This window comes from Pseudophryne corroboree, chromosome 3, assembly GCF_028390025.1.
Source record: "Pseudophryne corroboree isolate aPseCor3 chromosome 3, aPseCor3.hap2, whole genome shotgun sequence".
NCBI lineage: Eukaryota > Metazoa > Chordata > Amphibia > Anura > Myobatrachidae > Pseudophryne > Pseudophryne corroboree.
This window is the reverse complement of record NC_086446.1, coordinates 230,317,503-230,336,997: the sequence shown is the minus strand read 5'-3', so window position 1 is coordinate 230,336,997 and position 19,495 is coordinate 230,317,503. Positions and strand designations below refer to the sequence as shown.

General features: G+C 44.6%; 1 protein-coding gene across 3 annotated transcripts in view; it reads left to right on the top strand.

Annotated features, from left to right (window-relative positions):
* SLC9A8 (solute carrier family 9 member A8) overlaps window positions 1-19,495 on the top strand; it is a 182,036-nt gene that overhangs the window by 121,802 nt on the left and 40,739 nt on the right. For all 3 annotated transcript variants that reach the window (XM_063958882.1, XM_063958884.1, XM_063958883.1), the window contains exons 7-8: window positions 2,223-2,257; window positions 10,785-10,928. In XM_063958882.1, the coding sequence (XP_063814952.1) occupies window positions 2,223-2,257; window positions 10,785-10,928 (179 nt within the window). The remainder of the gene's footprint in view (window positions 1-2,222; window positions 2,258-10,784; window positions 10,929-19,495) is intronic.

Here is a 19,495-nt window from a genome sequence, read left to right as displayed (position 1 = left end):
TCCAGGACTGATGTCCTTTTCCAATACATGCAGCGCATAGTGCAGGCTGTTATTATATTATATTACGATATTATGCTTCTTTAGGAAAATGTTAAGGAATGGTGTCACGGAAACTAAACCCAAACATATTATCAATGAGGGCACATTACAGTTTAGTTTTTCTCTGTCTCCCCACATCTTACATTTGTTAAATAGTAAAGCATGATGAAGAATCGCTTTCCTTCCCAATGTTTCCAGCAGGCACCAATATTTTATAGTAAAATATTGCTGACAGACCAAATAGCATAATGGTATCCTCATACACCTATCCTTATTGCCCCATATGGGTGAGATATCTTGCACATTTCCCATGCTGTGCTTTTCTCAGTTTTTCATTCTCATTGTGTCTCAGTTCCCATAGATTATACCAGGAATTGGACTAAAGCTGCAGCAATAGCATAATGATGTGTGGTATTAGTCACTCGTACCGGCCTTTTACCTTAGAGCAGTGTCTTTCAACCGCTGTGCCGCGGCACACTGGTGTGCCGCCAGCGGTTGTCAAGTGTGCCGCCGCCGCCGCCAGAGATCCCTGCTGCCAGTCCCAGTCTGCTGCCGTCTTCACTATACAATGACCGCGTAAGAGCTGCCTGCGCTGCCCGATAGTGATACTGACTTACAGCATCACTATCGGGCAGCGCAGGCAGTTCTTCTGCGGTCACTGTATAGTGAAGACGGCAGCTCTCCTGCAGGCCCGCCCGTGACCCCTACGATGTGGCGTGACCCAGAGGTCACGTACACATCACCATCCAGCCCGGGTAGCGTCTAGTTTCGTGGCCCATGCTGCTCTGCTCCTCACTGCTCCTGTCGCTAAGGGGGAAAAGAAAAAAAGGTTTGGGCCAGTGCTTTATGATTATGAGTGTGTGCAGTGCCATTACTATGTGTGTGGTGGCGTTACTATGGGGTCAGTGTCTCTGGTGGCATTACTGTCGATGTCATTGTGTTTGGTGGCATTACTATGGGGGTCAGTGTGTCTGGCGGCATTACTGTGGGGATCGGTGTGAGTGGTGGCATTTACTATGAGGGTCGGTGTGTGTGGTGGCATTACTATGGGTGTCAGTGTGTTTGGTGGCATTACTATGGGGGTCAGTGTGTCTGGTGGCATTACTGTGGGAATCGGTGTGTGTGGTGGCATTACTATGGGGGGGGGGGCAATGTGTGCAATTACTATGGGGGACAGTGTATGGCAATACTATGAGGGTCAATGTGTGGAATTACTGTGGCAGTGTGTTCAAGTACTGCGCATTATTTTAATAACTGTTGGGGACAATGTGTCTGTGTTTTTCCCCTTGGGGACAAATATGTTTGTTTTATTTCCCTGTATGTGTTTTATTTTTCCGTGGGGTAACGATGGTGTGCCTTGGCAATTTTAAAATCTTTTTGGTGTGCCGCGAACTGAAAAAGGTTGAAAATCACTGCCTTAGAGTGTATACTTTTTTCATCTCAGTTAATTTCTTTTGTACTAGGTACTTAAGGTTAGTGTTTTGGCACAGCTAAGTCACAAAGTCGTGGCGTTCTAAACTGTGCTATTTAGCGTGATTTGAGAATATGTATATTTGGACATACAGGTTGAGTATCCCTTATCCAAAATGCTTGGGACCAGAGGTATTTTGGATATCGGATTTTTCCGTATTTTGGAATAATTAGATACCATAATGAGATCTTATGATGATGGGACCTAAATCTAAGCACAGAATGCATTTATGTTACATATACACCCTAAACACACAGCCTGAAGGTAATTTTAGCCAATATTTTTTTATAACTTTGTGCATTAAACAAAGTGTGTGTTCATTCACACATTTCATTTATGTTTCATATACACCTTATATACACAGCCTGAAGGTCATTTAATACAATATTATTAATAACTTTGTGTATTAAACAAAGTTTGTGTACATTGAGCCATCAAAAAACAAAGGTTTCACTATCTCACTCTCACTCAAAAAAGTCCGTATTTCGGAATATTACGTATTTCGGAATATTTGGATATGGGATACTCAACCTGTATCTGTATGCTCCTATGTTATTTACATCTGTGTATTGTCTGGTATTGATCATGTATAGTCTTGTATGGAGACATTTCAGTCTGTAGTAGGAACTTTTCCTACTAGAGACTTTGGGGATTGTGCGAGTCGTAGTTCAGCGGTCTTCTGAAATGTTATTGCTTTGTTCTTTCTCCACAGGCTGATGTTATTTACAAGCTGAGTATGACGGAAAGGTATGTTTTATCCTTACTGTGTATTTCCTTATATCTTCTCCCTTCCTAGTAGTCACAGTTCGTGTCCTACTGGCATGCTACAATTTGTGGCAGGGCTCTTCAACATGCGCCCCTCCAGTTGTTGTGGAACTAGGCGAGCCCAGCCACAGTTTTAGCATGTCTTAATAGCAAAATGGTGGCAGGGCATGCTGGTATGTGTAGTTCCGCAGCAGCTGAAGGGCCACATGTTGAATATCCCTGATGTTTGTTATGGAATCTGATACAGCGTATGACATAAACAAAGAACTATTCATATAAACCAGACACCAGCTTTGTATTAACATATGATACAACAATCCTTCATAGTAGCCCACCTTTTATAATATGCAACCGTTCTCTGTTTTGTGTGTATTGTATGTGAGCTGCTAATGACTCATAATTCCTTTTGTTGCCAGTAGAATTACAATGTAATGTTCTGTGTCAGACACTAAGGAAAGACAGGATCAGGATCTTATTGTGGCCTGACATGTGATACCCTGATATTCTGAGGAAATGCAAACATATATAAGTATTATTTTATTTCTATTGTGCCAATAATATGACACAGTGCTGTACAGAAAATATGCAATCAGTCACAACAATCCTTGCAATAGTGAAACTTACATTCCAAATTCCCTGCAACATACGCACAAACAACCTATGGATCCATTTTTTTCAGAAGACAACCTATTAGCGTGTTTCTAGAAACTTGTAAGGAGAATAGAGCACAGAAACACAGGGAGAACATATAAAATCCACACAGATGATGCCAAGGTCACACTGTCCATGAAAGCTGTTGGCCAGCTAGTGATGGAAATGAAAAGCATACCTGTACATGTGAGCAATGCTAGATCATTCTGGGATAATGTGTTAGTTGTATAACGTCAGAGTAACAAATCAGATCTGCTTCTTAATGCGTTTCTGTGCATAAAGCATTTTCCTCAGTAGGAATCTGTGTGGATTATACAACCAATGCTTATATTATCCTGAAATTATCTAATGAGGAGATCCATATACAGCAGCATAAGTGGATTTGATGATATTTGCAATCACCCACCTGCAGACCCACCGTCATAAGCTGGCCAACAGCTCTGTATAAGACAGCAGAGTTCATACACCCGACGGACCATGTGCACCATTGCAGGCAGACGCACAACGTTACAAAGTTCCGTAAAACTGCCATTAATTTTGCTCGCAATGGAGAATATATACTCTGCTACATACCTGTAGTTACTGTTGCATTGCATCAGTGACTTTAATTCAGAGAACTTATTGAATTAATGTAGCTGTTTTATTATTGCTCATTGAAAATAGCCTTGCTGTTTATGTGTTTTATGTGCCATCAATAGTTATCACCAATGGCACAATCAATGGCAACCATCGATGGGCAGTTCACCGATGGCCATCCCTGTCATTAATATTATATACCTCCAACATGCTTGTACACAGATGCAGGACCTCTATGCGCGGCGCGCCCAAAATGTGGGCATGTCCATGGTAAGCCACGCCTCCTTTTTGGCACTGCATGCCCAGTGCTCTTTGAGCTGATGGCCATATGTATATTACACCAGTGTAAAATAAGACACTGGTACAGTATAAAGGTTTTTTTTTACAGTGTATGATATTAAAGATCACATTGATGTAAGATGTGTATGAGGAAAGAATGGCACCTTTATGTGAATAGAAGAACACACGGGGGATATATGATTATTGTAGTGTATTGAAAAACATGGCAGATTATTTTAGTGTATATGATGGTTTAATTGTGTATTATAGTATAGTGTAAGGAAATGGTGGTTATTAATGTAAGAAGCCATTCTAGAAGAGTAATGCACATTACTGGTCATGGCATTGCAGACATACAGATGCAGAACTAGAGATGGACTGACTGATCTTTGGAAAGAATGACTGGTTTTGCTCTTATGGTGTCTTAGATGTGTTAGCTAAAGACGTGTTCATTCAGTGCCAGCTGGAGTAATCTAGGGTATTCTGTTTGTGCTGCGGGCACTCCAGTGTGTACCATGCCAAGTGACCTCAATTTGTTCATGGGAGACTGTGTGACAATAACTTAATGGAAGCTGAATTCCTTGCAGTGTCAAAGTGTGATGCACATTATTGACATGTTGCAATTAAAGGGACACTTATCTTTTGTAGATAATATGTGAGTTTATTGGAGGACATACACATTTTTAAACAGATGTAGATTTAATGTTAGTAAATGAAATGTCTTTTCCTGGTTGAACTTTGTAAATAGATGGCTGTACTGTCACAGATTGTCTGACTGGTTACCATAGCCTCAGTCAGGAGCGCCAGCCCCCATCCCATTTCTGCTTGAGCCCCATCAGCCGCAGCTCTTATTCTCTGCTTTATGTTATGCTTCACCTGTGGCTCTAGCTCTTAGAGCTGGGGTCATAGTTGAACCTCAGCAGGGAATAGAGCGGGCTGTAAGGCTGAGCTCGATCTTATTCTTTGCCCCTGGCAGCAAACTTCCTTGACAGCTGTGTCTCATGACCTCCTCCGCATATTCAGGGAGGCCATACAATGCCAGCAGCATGTCTGAGAAGGACGGACCTGCCATCTGAACCACATGGGGCATGAGAGCATGCGGCATATCGACCGTTCTATACTGAAGAACTGACTCCCCTCTTTGTTTATACACTCATTCTTATACTTAGTCAGTTACTAGGCAGATTTAACTGAACCAGCAAATCACATCACACGATATAAGATACCCATTTGTATATTTAATACAGGGAATATGGGCAAAACCTCAAGGCTTGAGCAGGAGAGGTGACTCCAAGTCCGTGGCATTCTGACTCCCTATCCATGTATAAAACATATCCCCTCTTGTGTTTAGAACATCTCAGTACATTACAGTGATCAAGCGGAGCTAAAGAATTTGTGGGTCCCAGGGATCCCTCACTTGAAAAAATTGGGGTCCTACTCCACTATTTCTGGGTCCCATCACATATTATGGGGGATGAGGGCAGAAAGCAGATGGGACAGTGCTGGGGGACAAGGAAAGGGTTAGTGGCAAGTAGTGCTGGGGTGTAGGAAGGGGGTAAGGGGAGATAGCAGCTGGGGCTGTACTTGGGGAAAGGAGGGGGTAAGGGTTGATAGCAGTTTGGACAGCACTGGGGGAAAGAGGGGATTAGAGGCAGGCAGTGCTGGGGGTATGGAGGGGGTAAGGGAAGATAGCAGTTGTGGCAGTGCTGGCAGCAAGGAGGGGGTTAGGCAATACTTGGGGGAGTGACAGGGGTAGGGAGGAGGTAAAGGTAGATAGCATTTGGGGCAGCACTCAGGGCATGGAAGGGGTTTGGGACAAAAAGTGCTGGGGGTATGGAGGGGGTAAGGGTAGAAAGCAGTTTGGGCAGTACTGCGGGAAAGGAGGTGATTGACAGAGGATACGGCCACTGAGGAATGACCGAGTCCTGCAGGGCGCCCTGTGAGTCAGAGTCCTGTGGCCACCTCAGCCAATACCATTCCTCAGGACTCTGACTCACACGCGTCCTGCAGGCCCCGGTCTGTTGTCCTCTAGTTATTGTAGAGCTATAAATAAAGGATAATAATAATGCAATGCCCAGCGTGGCGACAGTAAAAGGTTTTCTTTATTCTAACACTCAGATTTACAACCTGAGCTACTATCTATAAAAAAAAAACAAAAAAACCCAGAAAGTACTGTAGACGGGATGCGGGGGAGATGCCGGCTGTCGGGATCCCGGCAGTGGAAATACCGATGCCGGAATCCCGACACCCGTTGGAATCCTGACGCTGGGACTCTGAAAGGGGCTGGAAACTGATGCCAGGAATCCTGACCGTAATAACAGCTGGCGGGTTAGGTTTAGGAACAGGGGGAAAGGTTTAGGCTCCACACGAAGGGTTAGGGTTAGGCACCCCTGGGGGGATTAGAGTCAGGCTGCAGGGGAGGGACGTTAGGTTTAGGCAGTGGGGATGGAGGGTTAGGTTTAGGCACCTCCAGGGGGTGGTTATTCCCTGTAGGCCTGATAAACAACCTGTTCAGGCTCCCAGGTGCAGTAACAATAAGTAAGCCTGGGTCTTGTACTGCAACTTAGCCAGAGAGAGCCACAGGTTGCCTCTTGCTGCTGTACAGGCCAGAAAGGTAGAGTACAGAGCAGCATGGGAAAGGGACCAGGGCCCTCATTCCGAGTTGATCGCTAGCTGTCGTTGTTCGCTGCGTATCGATCAGTTAAAAAAACTGCAAAACTGCGTATGCACCGCAATGCGCACGCGCGGCGTACGGGTACAAAGAGCATCGTGGTTTTGCATAGGTTCTAGCGACACTTTCAGTCGCACGGAGATTGACAGGAAGTGGGCGTTTCTGGGTGGCAACTGACCGTTTTCTGGGAGTGTTTGGAAAAACGCAGGCGTGGCCGGGCGTTTGCTGGGCAGGTATCTGACGTCATTACCACGTCATTTGTCGCAGCAATCATCGCACAGAATAAGTAACTACAGGGTTGGTCTTGTTCTGCACAAAATGTGTTTGCAGCCGCTCTGCTGCACAGGCGTTCGCACTCCTGTTATGCTAAAATACACTCCCCTGTGGGTGCCGACTATGCGTTTGCACGGCTGCTCAAAGTAGCTAGCGAGTGATCAAATCGGAATGAGGGCTAGGGACGGCTGTATGCATATATGTGCACAATGCACCCCATGGTAACATGAATGGGTGACAGAGCCCCCCTCCGTGACAGATAGAGCCCTCTTCCGTGACAGAGGGGTCTATTCATGAAGCAGTGAAAAGTGTGAAGAATGAGCCAGTGGAGAAGTTGCCCATTGCAACCAATCAGCATTGAAGTAACATTTATAATTTATATACTGTACAGTTGTACGGAGCAGCTGAGTGGTTGCCATCGGAAACTTCTCCACAGGCTCCTTTCTCCAACCTTTGTACTGCTTTATGAATAGACCCCAGAGTCGCCACACCTCTGCCCGGCCTGAGGCTGCACCCCCCACCCCCGTGCCCTCCCGTTACCTGGCACTGCACTGGTGAGATACATGCCCCCTGCACCGCTACAGAGCCAACACCGCAAATACCACTCCCCGTCTGCTGTGCTGTCTGCAGGGTAAACCAACGGCCTGGATCAATCCAGCGCGGGGTAGCCACCCTGATATGATGGACACCTCACGCAGCCTGTACGAGGCACGGGCTCCCGCTGGCAGGGCAATAATGACAAAGGTTTCAGATGGGACATGCTGCCAGCAGTGAGAGTGGCAGGGTATACGGCCACTGATCGGGTCCTGCTGCATGCAGGACGCGCTGTGAGTCACGAGTCCTGTGTGCGTCTCAGCCAATAGCATTTCAGTATTGGCTGGGGCGCACAAAGGACTTTGACTCACAACGCGTCCTGCAGGACCCGTTCATTTTTAAAAAGTGAGTCCCTCGTTCGCTGTAGCGTGTAAAAACACGCCATAGCGTGTATTTTGCGTTCACTGCATTCTGTATATATAATAAAGTCTACACGATAAAAAACAGCTTGGTATATGCATATATTGGATCACTTTCTAATAAATTGCTATTATACAACTGCTTCTGGCTGAAGTGAAGTCATTATTCTCACAGTGTATAACTAATACATATGCTTTTCCCTGCCTATCTTTATCAACTGCCCTGAACCCCTATTTGCCTTTCACATCAGCTGGATTCTGAAGGAGACAAAGAGGGCTTGATTCAGAGATGAACGCTTCTTTCTATACAGCGGTTGTGCTAAAATAGGATAATGCTGCAGGAGGCGTCTTGTGTGTGCCGGCTTCTCTGATCTGCTGCTGCATCTAAAGACGCAGCATCGGATCACTCTGCGTGATCATCCACCATCTTAGTGACCCTCAGGTTACTCAGGATGGCCGGTGTTTTCACGCAGCTGTGACCAGTGAAGCTGTGTCCAAGGATGCAGCCACTGGCCTCGGCATGATCCAGAAAACATGTCTGATGCGGCCACATTTTCTTTTAGTCAGGCTGTGGCTTAGGGAGCACTGCAAGTGCTCTCACAGACAGAGACCTGCACAGACCTGAAAACATCAGAGATGTACACATGCCATCAGGTTTTGCATACATCTCTGTATTAGGCCCAGAGTCAACTTGTTCCCTCAAAACACATAACATTTCTGGATGTGCAAATAAGGACATAATAACTCTGTCTCAAAATGCAGTGCTTGGTACATCAATTACAAACGCAGCGGATCCAGCATTAAAGAAAGCGCTTCAACTGGTTGGAATGGTTTCCTCATCTATAAGGGTCTGCAGACACTGGAGTGCACATAACACCATTTTAAATAGGATAAAGTAGTACTATCAAGTCAATACAACTTTCTTGCCAAAAGTTGTATCTACATTTCATATAAACTAGGAGGTTGTGTTACCACTTTTTTCCCATGGCCTGTGAATGAGAAAGTGAAGACACTGCATTCAATAGATTCAGGGGTCTATATACTAAGCATTGGATAGAGCTAAAGTGGACGGAGATAAAGGGGGTAATTCAGACCTGATCGTAGCAGCAAATTTGTTAGCAGTTTGGCAAAACCATGTACACTGCGGGGGGGGGGGGGGGGGGGGCAGATACAACATATGTAGAGAGAGTTAGATTTGGGTGGGTTATTTTGTTTCTGTGCAGGGTAAATACTGGCTGCTTTATTTTTACACTGCAATTTAGATTTCAGTTTGAATACACCCCACCAAAATCTAACTCTCTCTGCACATGTTATATCTGCCCCTCCTGCAGTGCACATGGTTTTGCCCAACTGCTAAAAAATTTCCTGCTGCGATCAACTTAGAATTACCCCCCATGGTTCTGCCCAACTGCTAACAAATTTGCTGCCACAATCAGGTCAGAATTACCCCTAAAGTACCAGCCAATCAGCTCTTAACTGCCATGTTACTGGCTGGGTTTAAAAAATGAGGGTTAGGAGCTGGTTGGTTGGTACTTTAACTCCGTCCACTTTATCTCCATCCAAGGCTTAGTAAATAGACCCCAAAGTTGGAGCAATGACTACATACTTATCCAGGACAGTAGATTTTAGGAATATAGATGGGACTTTAGAAATGTCATGCCTCTTCCAAGTAATCCATTTTCAGATGGATTAGAGAAGCCCATTCAAGTCAAGCAGTAGCAATGTCTTTGTGAAAGAGGATTTAGGGCTGGCTGACAGAAATTTACAAGGCAGCAGACTGTATGTACTGTGCATCTACTGTATATACACCTCTACCCTAGTCACTGCAATATATAGTCCTCTACTGACTCAGTTTAAGAGACGTTATCCACAGAGATGCTTGTTTGTAATTATGCAGAATTGTAATGGCTGGCATGGAGTATTGAAGAGAAACTCACTGTTTTTTACACTACTAGCATATTGCTGAATGTGTCCCTCACTTTCATTAACATTCAGTGCCAGAGATCTAATTTCATTTTTACAGTGCTGGAATGTCAACTGAATCTGTTCCTTCCATGTAATTTCATTTGCATACAGTGGCCATCTTTCTTTTTACATTATTACTACTAGAATAATGCTGAATCTGCCTTATCTTTAAATATATATTCATAGAACATTATAGAATATGCCTCCCCGTGGCCGTCATCAAACACACATACTACCAGCCTGTTGCCATCTATCATACCTGTACATTCACATTGCCAGCCTGTCCATCAGACACATACCTTTGCCATCCATAAGGCAGGTAAGTAAGGCTAGAGTTTAGCGAGGCATTTTATATCATATATGTCACAGTGATTCGTTCACAAACTGGTCACATAAGGAATTTACAGAATAGTATTGCATAAAGGTTTGGGTGAAGGAGCTATAGTCCCAGCCTCTTACAGATCGGCCACAGAATTCTGCTAGGCAGATCATATACAAATATGGCTGTTGTGCAGTCAGCTTAATAGATACAGTGTAGTATCATGCTGTTATTCTGGAGAAGGTTCACATCAGGGTCTCCATAAGGGTCCTCGCTGTGGGCAAGTGTCAGCAGAGGAAAGATATGACGCTGGTGTTCAGGCATTCGTCTGTTCATAGGAAACGGATGTCCAGTATTAATTGGATTGGTCTTTCTTTCTTTAGTTGTCCATGTCTAATCCACGTTAATTAATGTAGCTAGGTGTGAGAAGCGAGGTATTTGGTCACTACATTATAGAACTGTACCAAGTTTGTGCTGGAGGTGTTCTCTCCTGTCACGTGCAGACATATTGTGAAGTCTGTTGGGCTTATTTTCATTTTTTATCTGTATCTCTTTTTACACTTATTTGTATGCAATGCATTTGTTTATGGGGACATATATTAGAGTACATAGCTGATATACAGAAACAGGATCTGTCAAAGAACAGACATTCTAAAACTGGACTCAGATTATCTAATTTCAGAAAGAGGTTAGTCACATGCCTGGGAATTATTGTTTGACGGTGTGCCCACATCTCTGTGCCATGGAAGAGCACAGCTGTGAGAGCCGGGCGTGTTGGAGATACCACTGTACTAAAGGGGTAACTTGTCATTTTCTCTCCAGCTTTGCCTTTGGGTCATTGATATCTGCAGTAGATCCTGTTGCCACTATCGCCATTTTTAATGCGCTGAATGTGGATCCTGTGCTCAACATGTTGGTGTTTGGAGAGAGTATCCTGAATGACGCAGTCTCTATTGTCCTCACCAAGTAGGTCCAGTCTATCACACTTACTTTTCTATAGATGCTCTTATGATTCAGTCATTTACAAAAAAGTTTTACAAATTCAAGTTGTGAGACAGCCAACATTTTGTTACTGCTCCTCTTATTGATGGTCCTGGTGTTATTATGTGACTGCAATAGTATATGATGCTCAGTGCTTCTGCATTCCAGTACACAGTGTATATAAGCTGAACCCAAGCAACATGGCTGCTGCCATAGACCCTCTCAGTATGGTGGTGATTGGGACCTCTGGTATTCCCATAGCTATACACTGCTCTGTGATACTGTTTGCTAAAATGTCATATGCTGTACCACCTTGCGCTGCTCTGTGATACCATATGCTGACATGCCATGTATGTAAATACTGTTTGCTGCCATACCATGTTCTCGGCCACTTTACTGTGATGCCATATGCTGACCTGTGTCATGTGCTGTGTCTCTGTATGCTGATCTGTGATACTGTATTCAGACATATCCTGTGATCTGCACTGTTTCCTGCTCTGTGATACCGTAAGTTGCCATGTGATCTTCACTACTGTATATTGCTTTGTGATACTCTGATGACGTGGCGTGTGCTTTGCTACTGAACCCATCTTTGTGATATTGTATGCTGGCCTGTCATGTGATATCCCTGTTTCCTGCTCTGTGGTTCCGTATGTCACATAACTACATCCCAATATGACATTTGCTCTCTGGCTCTGTATGCCCTCCTGTGTATAGTGTGTAAGCCTCAGCTGACATACACATGATGCTTTCCATCACACTATAATACACTTATGTCATGATAGCTTTCATTCTTCATATAGCGTTACATATGTTTAAGGAGTAAAAATGAGCGGATTAGCTTCTGTTCATGCACTGTATATTGTGTATGTTATAACCTAGACAGCGACACCTGCTGGCAGTTACCGCAGAAGAGTAGGTGCATCATAACTATTATTACAAAAAAAAAAAAATTCTTGACCAGAGTTTACACAGTATATTTAATTAGTCTAAACTTACGATCTGCTTCCTGCTTCGGTGTCTGTGGACATACTGCGCATGTGCGGCCTGTGGCTTACAGAGAGGACAGAAAGGAATCCAGAGCATCCCTTTCTGAAACTAGCCCATACATTACTAAAAGGCTAACCACCCCAATATTTTTGTACAGGTTGAGTCTCCCATATCAAAAATGCCTGGGACCAGAAGTATTTTGGATATTGGATTTGTCCGTATTTTGCAATATTTGCATGCCATAATGAGATATCTTGGGAATTAAACCCTAGTCTAAATTTGAAATGCATTTATGTTTCATATATACCCTATACACATAAGGGGGAATTCAATTGTCCTAGGTGCCTCAGGCATGCGAAAAACAGAAATTCCCAATAACCAGCCATATTAGTCCAGTTTTTTTGCAAAAACACATAGGTCCGAGAACTTATCCCAGATCTTATGTGTTTTTGCCCCAAAATAGAACATTTTTTTCTGTGAAAAAATGTGGGATAATTCAGTTGGTTGGGGAAAAAAATCAGTGAAAAAATGTAAAACCAAAATGTTAATACCACGTTTTCCGGTCCCAAATTGTTTTTGAGGCTAATTGAATCCCCCCCATCCTGATGGTAATTTTATACAATATTTGTGCATGAAACAAAGGGCCTAATTCAGATCTGATCGCAGCAGCAAATTTGTTAGCTAATGGGCAAAACCATGTGCACTGCAGGGGTGGGCAGATATAACACGTGCAGAGAGAGTTAGATTTGGGTGGGGTGTGTTCAAACTGAAAGCTAAACTGCATAGAAGGGGATTTAATCACGCTAATAATTTAAGCAGCTCAATAGTGTTGTAATATTAAAAATTGAAATGAGCCCTAACTGATATAACGTAGCACCTGTTGAAAAAAATATAAGTTAAAATGTTTACAACTCCTTTAGGAGAATTTGTGATGTGGAGTGAATGATGTTTCCAGAATTTTGCACAGTTCATATGCCTTTCCTGTCCCTACCTCTAAGAGGATTCGTCGGTGAGTCCGGTGAGCAGTCAGGGATCAGTTGTAATGTCCGGCTCCCGCTGCATGTGAAGCTACTGCTGCGTCCAGCGGCAGCTGTTCCGGCTGGTGACGTCACCTCGATGGGCGACAATCGGCAAAGACGGGTGCAAAAGCGCTTGTCCAAATGACGGCATGTCCACTCCTGTAGTCTCCAACGCGTTTCATGCGACTGGCGCACTTTTTCAAGGATGACTAGGCCACTGAAGGTTGTGTATATTTATACATAAAAAACTTTATTGTTCTTACCGGAACCTCCGGCCGGAAGTCTAAAAATGGCGGTAACCATATGTTAGAGTAAAATATGTAGAATGTATTCTTCAGTTCAATCAATTTTAATTATTTTAAATAAAATAAAGTAAAATAAAGGTGCCACGTTCTTGTATGTGAATTATTTGTATAAAATAAGGGTTTTTAATTAGAATAAAAATTAAGTTAAAAATGCGTTAAATTCAAAGTCTATATTTAATCCTTGTGGTTCCAGTGTCTTTAATTCATAAATCCATCGACTTTCATGCTGTTTCAATAGCCTTATTTAGTGAAATCTAAACTGCAGTGTAAAAATAAGTCAACCAGTATTTTCCCTGCACAGAAAAAATATAACCCACCCAAATCTAACTCTCTCTGGACATTATATCTGCCGCCCCCCCCCCCCCCCCCCTGCAGTGCACATGGTTTTGCCCATTAGCTAACGAATTTGCTGCTGCGATCAGATCTGAGTTACCCCCAAAGTTTGGGTACATTGACCCATCAGAGAGTAAAGGGGTCACTATATCAGTTGTGCTCAAAAAAAATTCTGTTTCGGATATTGGATCTCGAGATATGAGGCACTCAACCTGTAGTATATCCGTCTGAAATCAGATCGGTCTCTGTGTATGCAAGAAATTCCAGCTACTTACACTCTCAGAGCACTCAGCCTACCTGTGAATGCCCTATTACCTCCTAGTTACATCCATTTAGCCGCATGTGGAGATGTGACTGAGACATGTACAACTGAATCATCCATACTGTAGATGCTCATATCTGCGTACACTCGGTCACAGATCGTGCATAGCGCTAAAAAGTTCAAGAGCCGTCTGCAAAGCAGAGTTGAATCCGTCCTTCTATTTTTATATCGGTCAGTGAACTCAGAGGTGACTTCTAATATATAATCATTTGCATAAGGGGGTGCATTATTCCTTATAATACCATTATAATACAAGTTTCCCTAATGTAAACTGAAGAGCGACATCAGAACGGTATCCGGACTCCAGGTCGACAACAAAAAGGTCGACACACCTTAGGTCGCCGCCAATTGGTCGACACACCTTAGGTCGACATGGACAAAAGGTCGACATGGAAAAAAGGTCGACAGGAACAAGGTCGACATGGAAAAAGGTCGACATGAGTTTTTCACAATTTTTTTTCTTTTTTGGAACTTTTTCATACTTAACGATCCATGTGGACTACGATTGGAACGGTAATCTGTGCCGAGCGAAGCATGGCGAGCGAAGCGGTGCACTAATTGGGGTTCCCGGTCACTCTACGAAGAAAACGACACCAAAAAAAACATAAAAAACTCATGTCGATCTTTTTCCATGTCGACCTTGTTCCTGTCGACCTTTTGTCCATGTCGACCTAAGGTGTGTCGACCAATTGGCATCGACCTAAGGTGTGTCGACCTTTTTGTTGTCGAACTGGAGTCCCAGACCCCATCAGAACACATGCAGTTATAATGGTCTCTCACAGTGGTTGGAGCTGGACCATGTACACGGACAACAGAACAACTGTTCTGGAAGAAACATTACACAGGTAAAAGAGGTGGCATATGTGGTATCCGGACTCCAGGTCGACAGCAAAAAGGTCGACACACCTTAGGTCGACGCACCTTAGGTCGACATTGGAAAAAGGTCGACATGAGTTTTTCGCAATTTTTTTCTTTTTTGGAACTTTTTCATACTTAACGATCCATGTGGACTACGATTGGAACGGTAATCTGTGCCGAGCGGAGCGGAGCGAAGGCACCATGCCCTAAGCATGGCGAGCGAAGCGGTGCACTAATTGGGGTTCCCGGTCACTCTACGAAGAAAACGACACAAAAAAAACATAAAAAAACTCATGTCGACCTTTTTCCATGTCGACCTTGTTCCTGTCGACCTTTTGTCCATGTCGACCTAAGGTGTGTCGACCAATTGGCGCCGATCTAAGGTGTGTCGACCTTTTTGCTGTCGACCCTCAGTCCCAGACCCGGCATACGTAACTCCAAACAGTTATGTGTTCTACTTGATCTGTGGGGCAGACTTTCACAGAAATATGGCAGAATTAGATGAGCAATTTGTCACAGCTGATCTGTTCCGATGTCCAGGGAAAAATCAGCATTCCCTATAATATATAAATCCTGTGCTTTTCTGTCAGGTATTTATATGGTGTAAGATTGTAATTAAGAGGACACACTGGGTAGAGCCAGATTGATATGCACTGACTGTTTCAGTTATAGGGCATTTATGCTGGAGTCGTTATTGTGCAGATAGGAGGAATATGCACAAGTGCTCTGGGCACATCCATACGCTTTTAGTGAGGCATTCATGACTTTCCCCAGTGCCATGGGCAGCTCCGCTCCTAATATTTCTTTCTCAGCTGCTTCTAGAAACATAGCTGAGATTGTGTTCTTTTCTGGAGTACATGCCAGAGGCAGCCCTTATCTGTGTCATCAGAGCCCTCATATAGGAGGAGTGCAGCGAGACCAGGGAGCTGTGTGTCACTGATGGAAAGTAACTACAGTACCAGCTAAGGAGTTTGTTTCTACTGTGCTTACATATTTTTAACAATCCGTTATAAAAATCTATCTGTTCTAATGTACCACAAAATGACATCCCCATGAGCCTTCCACCTCCTGTCATGAAGTGGTTAATACCAGGGCTGTGGAGTCATACAACAAACCTTCACTTCTGACTCCTCTATTTTACTACTCTCCAACTCCTTCTTGAATAACAAATGTATATTAATGTATATTATAACCTATTATACATTGTCCTTAATTCTAAATCAACTTCATTGTTGATTACTACAGTAAATCTGTGATTTATAATTTATAAGTAATGCTGGGTACATACTGGCCGATATATCTGACGTTCAATTGAGTAGCTGATATATTGTGGTCATGACAGCGGGTGTGTACCCCCAATATGTCTGTGAACTACGTTGTTCACAGACCTATCACATCGGCACTGCTGCACAGCCGATGGCCGATATATCTGCAGACCGCCCATACACTTGCTGCAGAGGTCGCCGGTTTCTGACCGCACAAGTGGGTGGGCACATCGGGTCGACGGTCAGCAAGTCTTTATGTACTTACCGATCATCAGCTGACTTAGCTGTCGACCCAGTGTGTACCCAGCCTGACAGTAGTAAACAACACTGGAGCTGATTTAGAGTTGTGGCAAATTGGGTACAGTTTGCACTTGGAAAAAACATTCTGTGTTGCAGTGAAAATGCACAATATAGTGTACAGTTGTTATGGAGACTGAGGGAGATTACTACTATTTCAGGGAGACTTCTTAACATTCAGGGGGAGTTAACAAGTATGTGACAGACACGGTATGTGCACGTGCATGTAAAATCATGCAGTATTTTCACTACAAGCAAAAAACAATGCATTTGCACACATTGCTTTCAGTGCTGTATGGTTGTTCAAAAAGTGCAATTTGCAAAATCAGTGCCATCATTAGTACTCAGCCTATCTCCTGTACCACTACCAACACATAGCTCCCAACTTTGTGCCTGATTCATTATCAATTGCAAATGTGAGATTGCACGCAGTGAGGGATCATCGGCAGACCGCGCATGCACTGCAAACGCTTTGCACATGTGCGAAGGTCAAAAATCCGATCGCCTTGCATATGCAGCCTAATTGTAAGGTGAACGCATTTTGATTGACAGGAAGTGACCGTTTGTTGGTGGTGACATGGCGTTTGTGGGGAGTTGTTGAGAAAACACAGGCGTCTCATGGCCATTTTTGGAACGTGTATCTGACGTCATCTGCAAACGCTGCATTCCAAAAACATGGCACCAAGTCCGACTGCATTCTCATTGATTTGAGTATGCTGGGGTCAGCCGCAAGTGTCACTGGTGTCCTTTTTTTGCGTATGCATTGTGAATCTGCTGATGCCTACGCAGATTTGTGAATACATCGGTGGGCGTCTTTTATCCTTTCTGGGCGGCTTTTCACATGCAAATTTTAGCAATAGCAGATTTGTGAACATCGCTACCTCAGCCTCAAAAGTGATCCAAAATGAATCAGGCCCCTTATATGGGAGTGAAAGAAGACAGCTGCGCACCCGAAGGCATGCCTGAAATTAGGCAAATGTGCAATCTTAAACCATGCCGTCCATTTTTGTCAATGTGGCGGCATGCCGGGCGCTCTGAGCTGCTGACATGCTCCCAGTCCCCTTCTCACCCTTGAATAGACACTGTACACATGCACACAGCAACTGTTCTCTGCTAAGCAGAGCAGCGAGTTAGAGTGGGTCTCCCAACTGCCCCCACGGCCCCGCAGGTGGGTCAGTGGGAAAGTGTCCTATAAACTGGACTTTCCCGCCAAAATTGTGACAGTTGAGAGGTATGCAACATGCCTTTACTTGTGGTAATGCAATCGCTGATATTTATATATAGGGGTATATGCAATTCACGGCGAATCGCGGCAAATTATCGCCGTTTTTTAATTCGACACAATTCGACAGGTGAATTCCGGCAGGTGGCTGCCGGAATTCACCATATTCAATGAAAAACGGATTCGACAGTCCCGCGGGCGAAAAACGGACGATTTGCCGGATTTTGCCGCGAATTAAAAAAACGGGAAAAAACGGGAAAAACCCGGAAAAAAATGGCGTGGGGTCCCCCCTCCAAAGCATAACCAGCCTCGGGCTCTTCGAGCTGGTCCTGGTTTTAAAAATCCGGGGTCAAAATTGACAGCGGATCCCCCGTATTTTTAAAACCAGCACCGGGCTCTGCGCCTGATGCTGGTGCAAAAAATACGGGGGACAAAACGAGTAGGGGTCCCCCGTATTTTTTACACCAGCATCGGGCTCCACTAGCTGGACAGATAATGCCACAGCCGGGGGTCACTTTTATACAGTGCCCTGCGGCCGTGGCATTAAATATCCAACTAGTCACCCCTGGCCGGGGTACCCTGGGGGAGTGGGGACCCCTTCAATCAAGGGGTCCCCCTCCCCCAGCCACCCAAGGGCCAGGGGTGAAGCCCGAGGCTGTCCCCCCCATCCAAGGGCTGCGGATGGGAGGCTGATAGCCTTGAGAAAAATGTCAGAATATTGTTTTTTTCCAGTAGTACTACAAGTCCCAGCAAGCCCCCCCCCCCCCGCAAGCTGGTACTTGGAGAACCACAAGTACCAGCATGCGGGAGAAAAACGGGCCCGCTGGTACCTGTAGTACTACTGGAAAAAAAATACCCAAATAAAAACAGGACACACACACCGTGACAAGTACAACTTTATTACATACTGCCAACACACACATACTTACCTATGTTGACACGAAGCAGTCGGTCCTCTTCTCCAAGTAGAATCCACGGATACCTGAAAATAAAAGATAATTATACTCACCTTCCAGCGTCCAGAGATACATCCACGTCCAGAAAATAATCCAGGTACTTGGCAAAAAAAAAAAAACGCAATGACCCGATCCTGCGGACTGAAAGGGGTCCCATATTGACACATGAGACCCCTTTCCCCGAATGTGCCGGGACACCACGTGACTCCTGTCACTGAGGTCCCTTCGGCCAATCAGGAAGCGCTACTACGTGGCGCTCACCTGATTGGCTGTGCGCTGTCTGTGCTGTGACAGCGCATCGCAAAGCCTCTCCATTATATTCAATGGTGGGAACTTTGCCGTCAGCGGGGGGGTTACCCGCGGTCAGCCGCTGACCGGCGGGTGACCCCACCGCTAACCGTAAGGTTCCCACCATTGAATATAATGGAGAGGCTTTGCGATGCGCTGTCTGAGCTCAGACGCGCAGAGCCAATCAGCAGAGTGCAAGGACGTTGCACTCGCTGATTGGCTGAAGAGACCTTTCAGTGACAGCTGTCACGGAGAGGTCTCTGCATTCGGGGAAAGGGGTCTCATGTGTCAATATGGGACCCCTTTCAGTCCGCTGGCACGGGTTTTTGCGTTTTGTTATTTTGCCAAGTACCTGGATTACACTCTGGACGTGGATTTATCTCTGGACGCTGGAAGGTGAGTATAATTTTTTAACAGGTACCCTCGGATCGTCGGAGACTGTGGCAGTCGGCGTGTCAACATAGGTAAGTATGTGTGTGTCGGCAGTATGTAATAAAGTTGTACTTGTCACGGTGTGTGTGTCCTGTTTTTATTTGGGTATTTTTTCTCTATCGTCCTAGTGGATGCTGGGGTTCCTGAAAGGACCATGGGGAATAGCGGCTCCGCAGGAGACAGGGCACAAAAAGTAAAGCTTTACGATCAGGTGGTGTGTACTGGCTCCTCCCCCTATGACCCTCCTCCAAGCCTCAGTTAGATT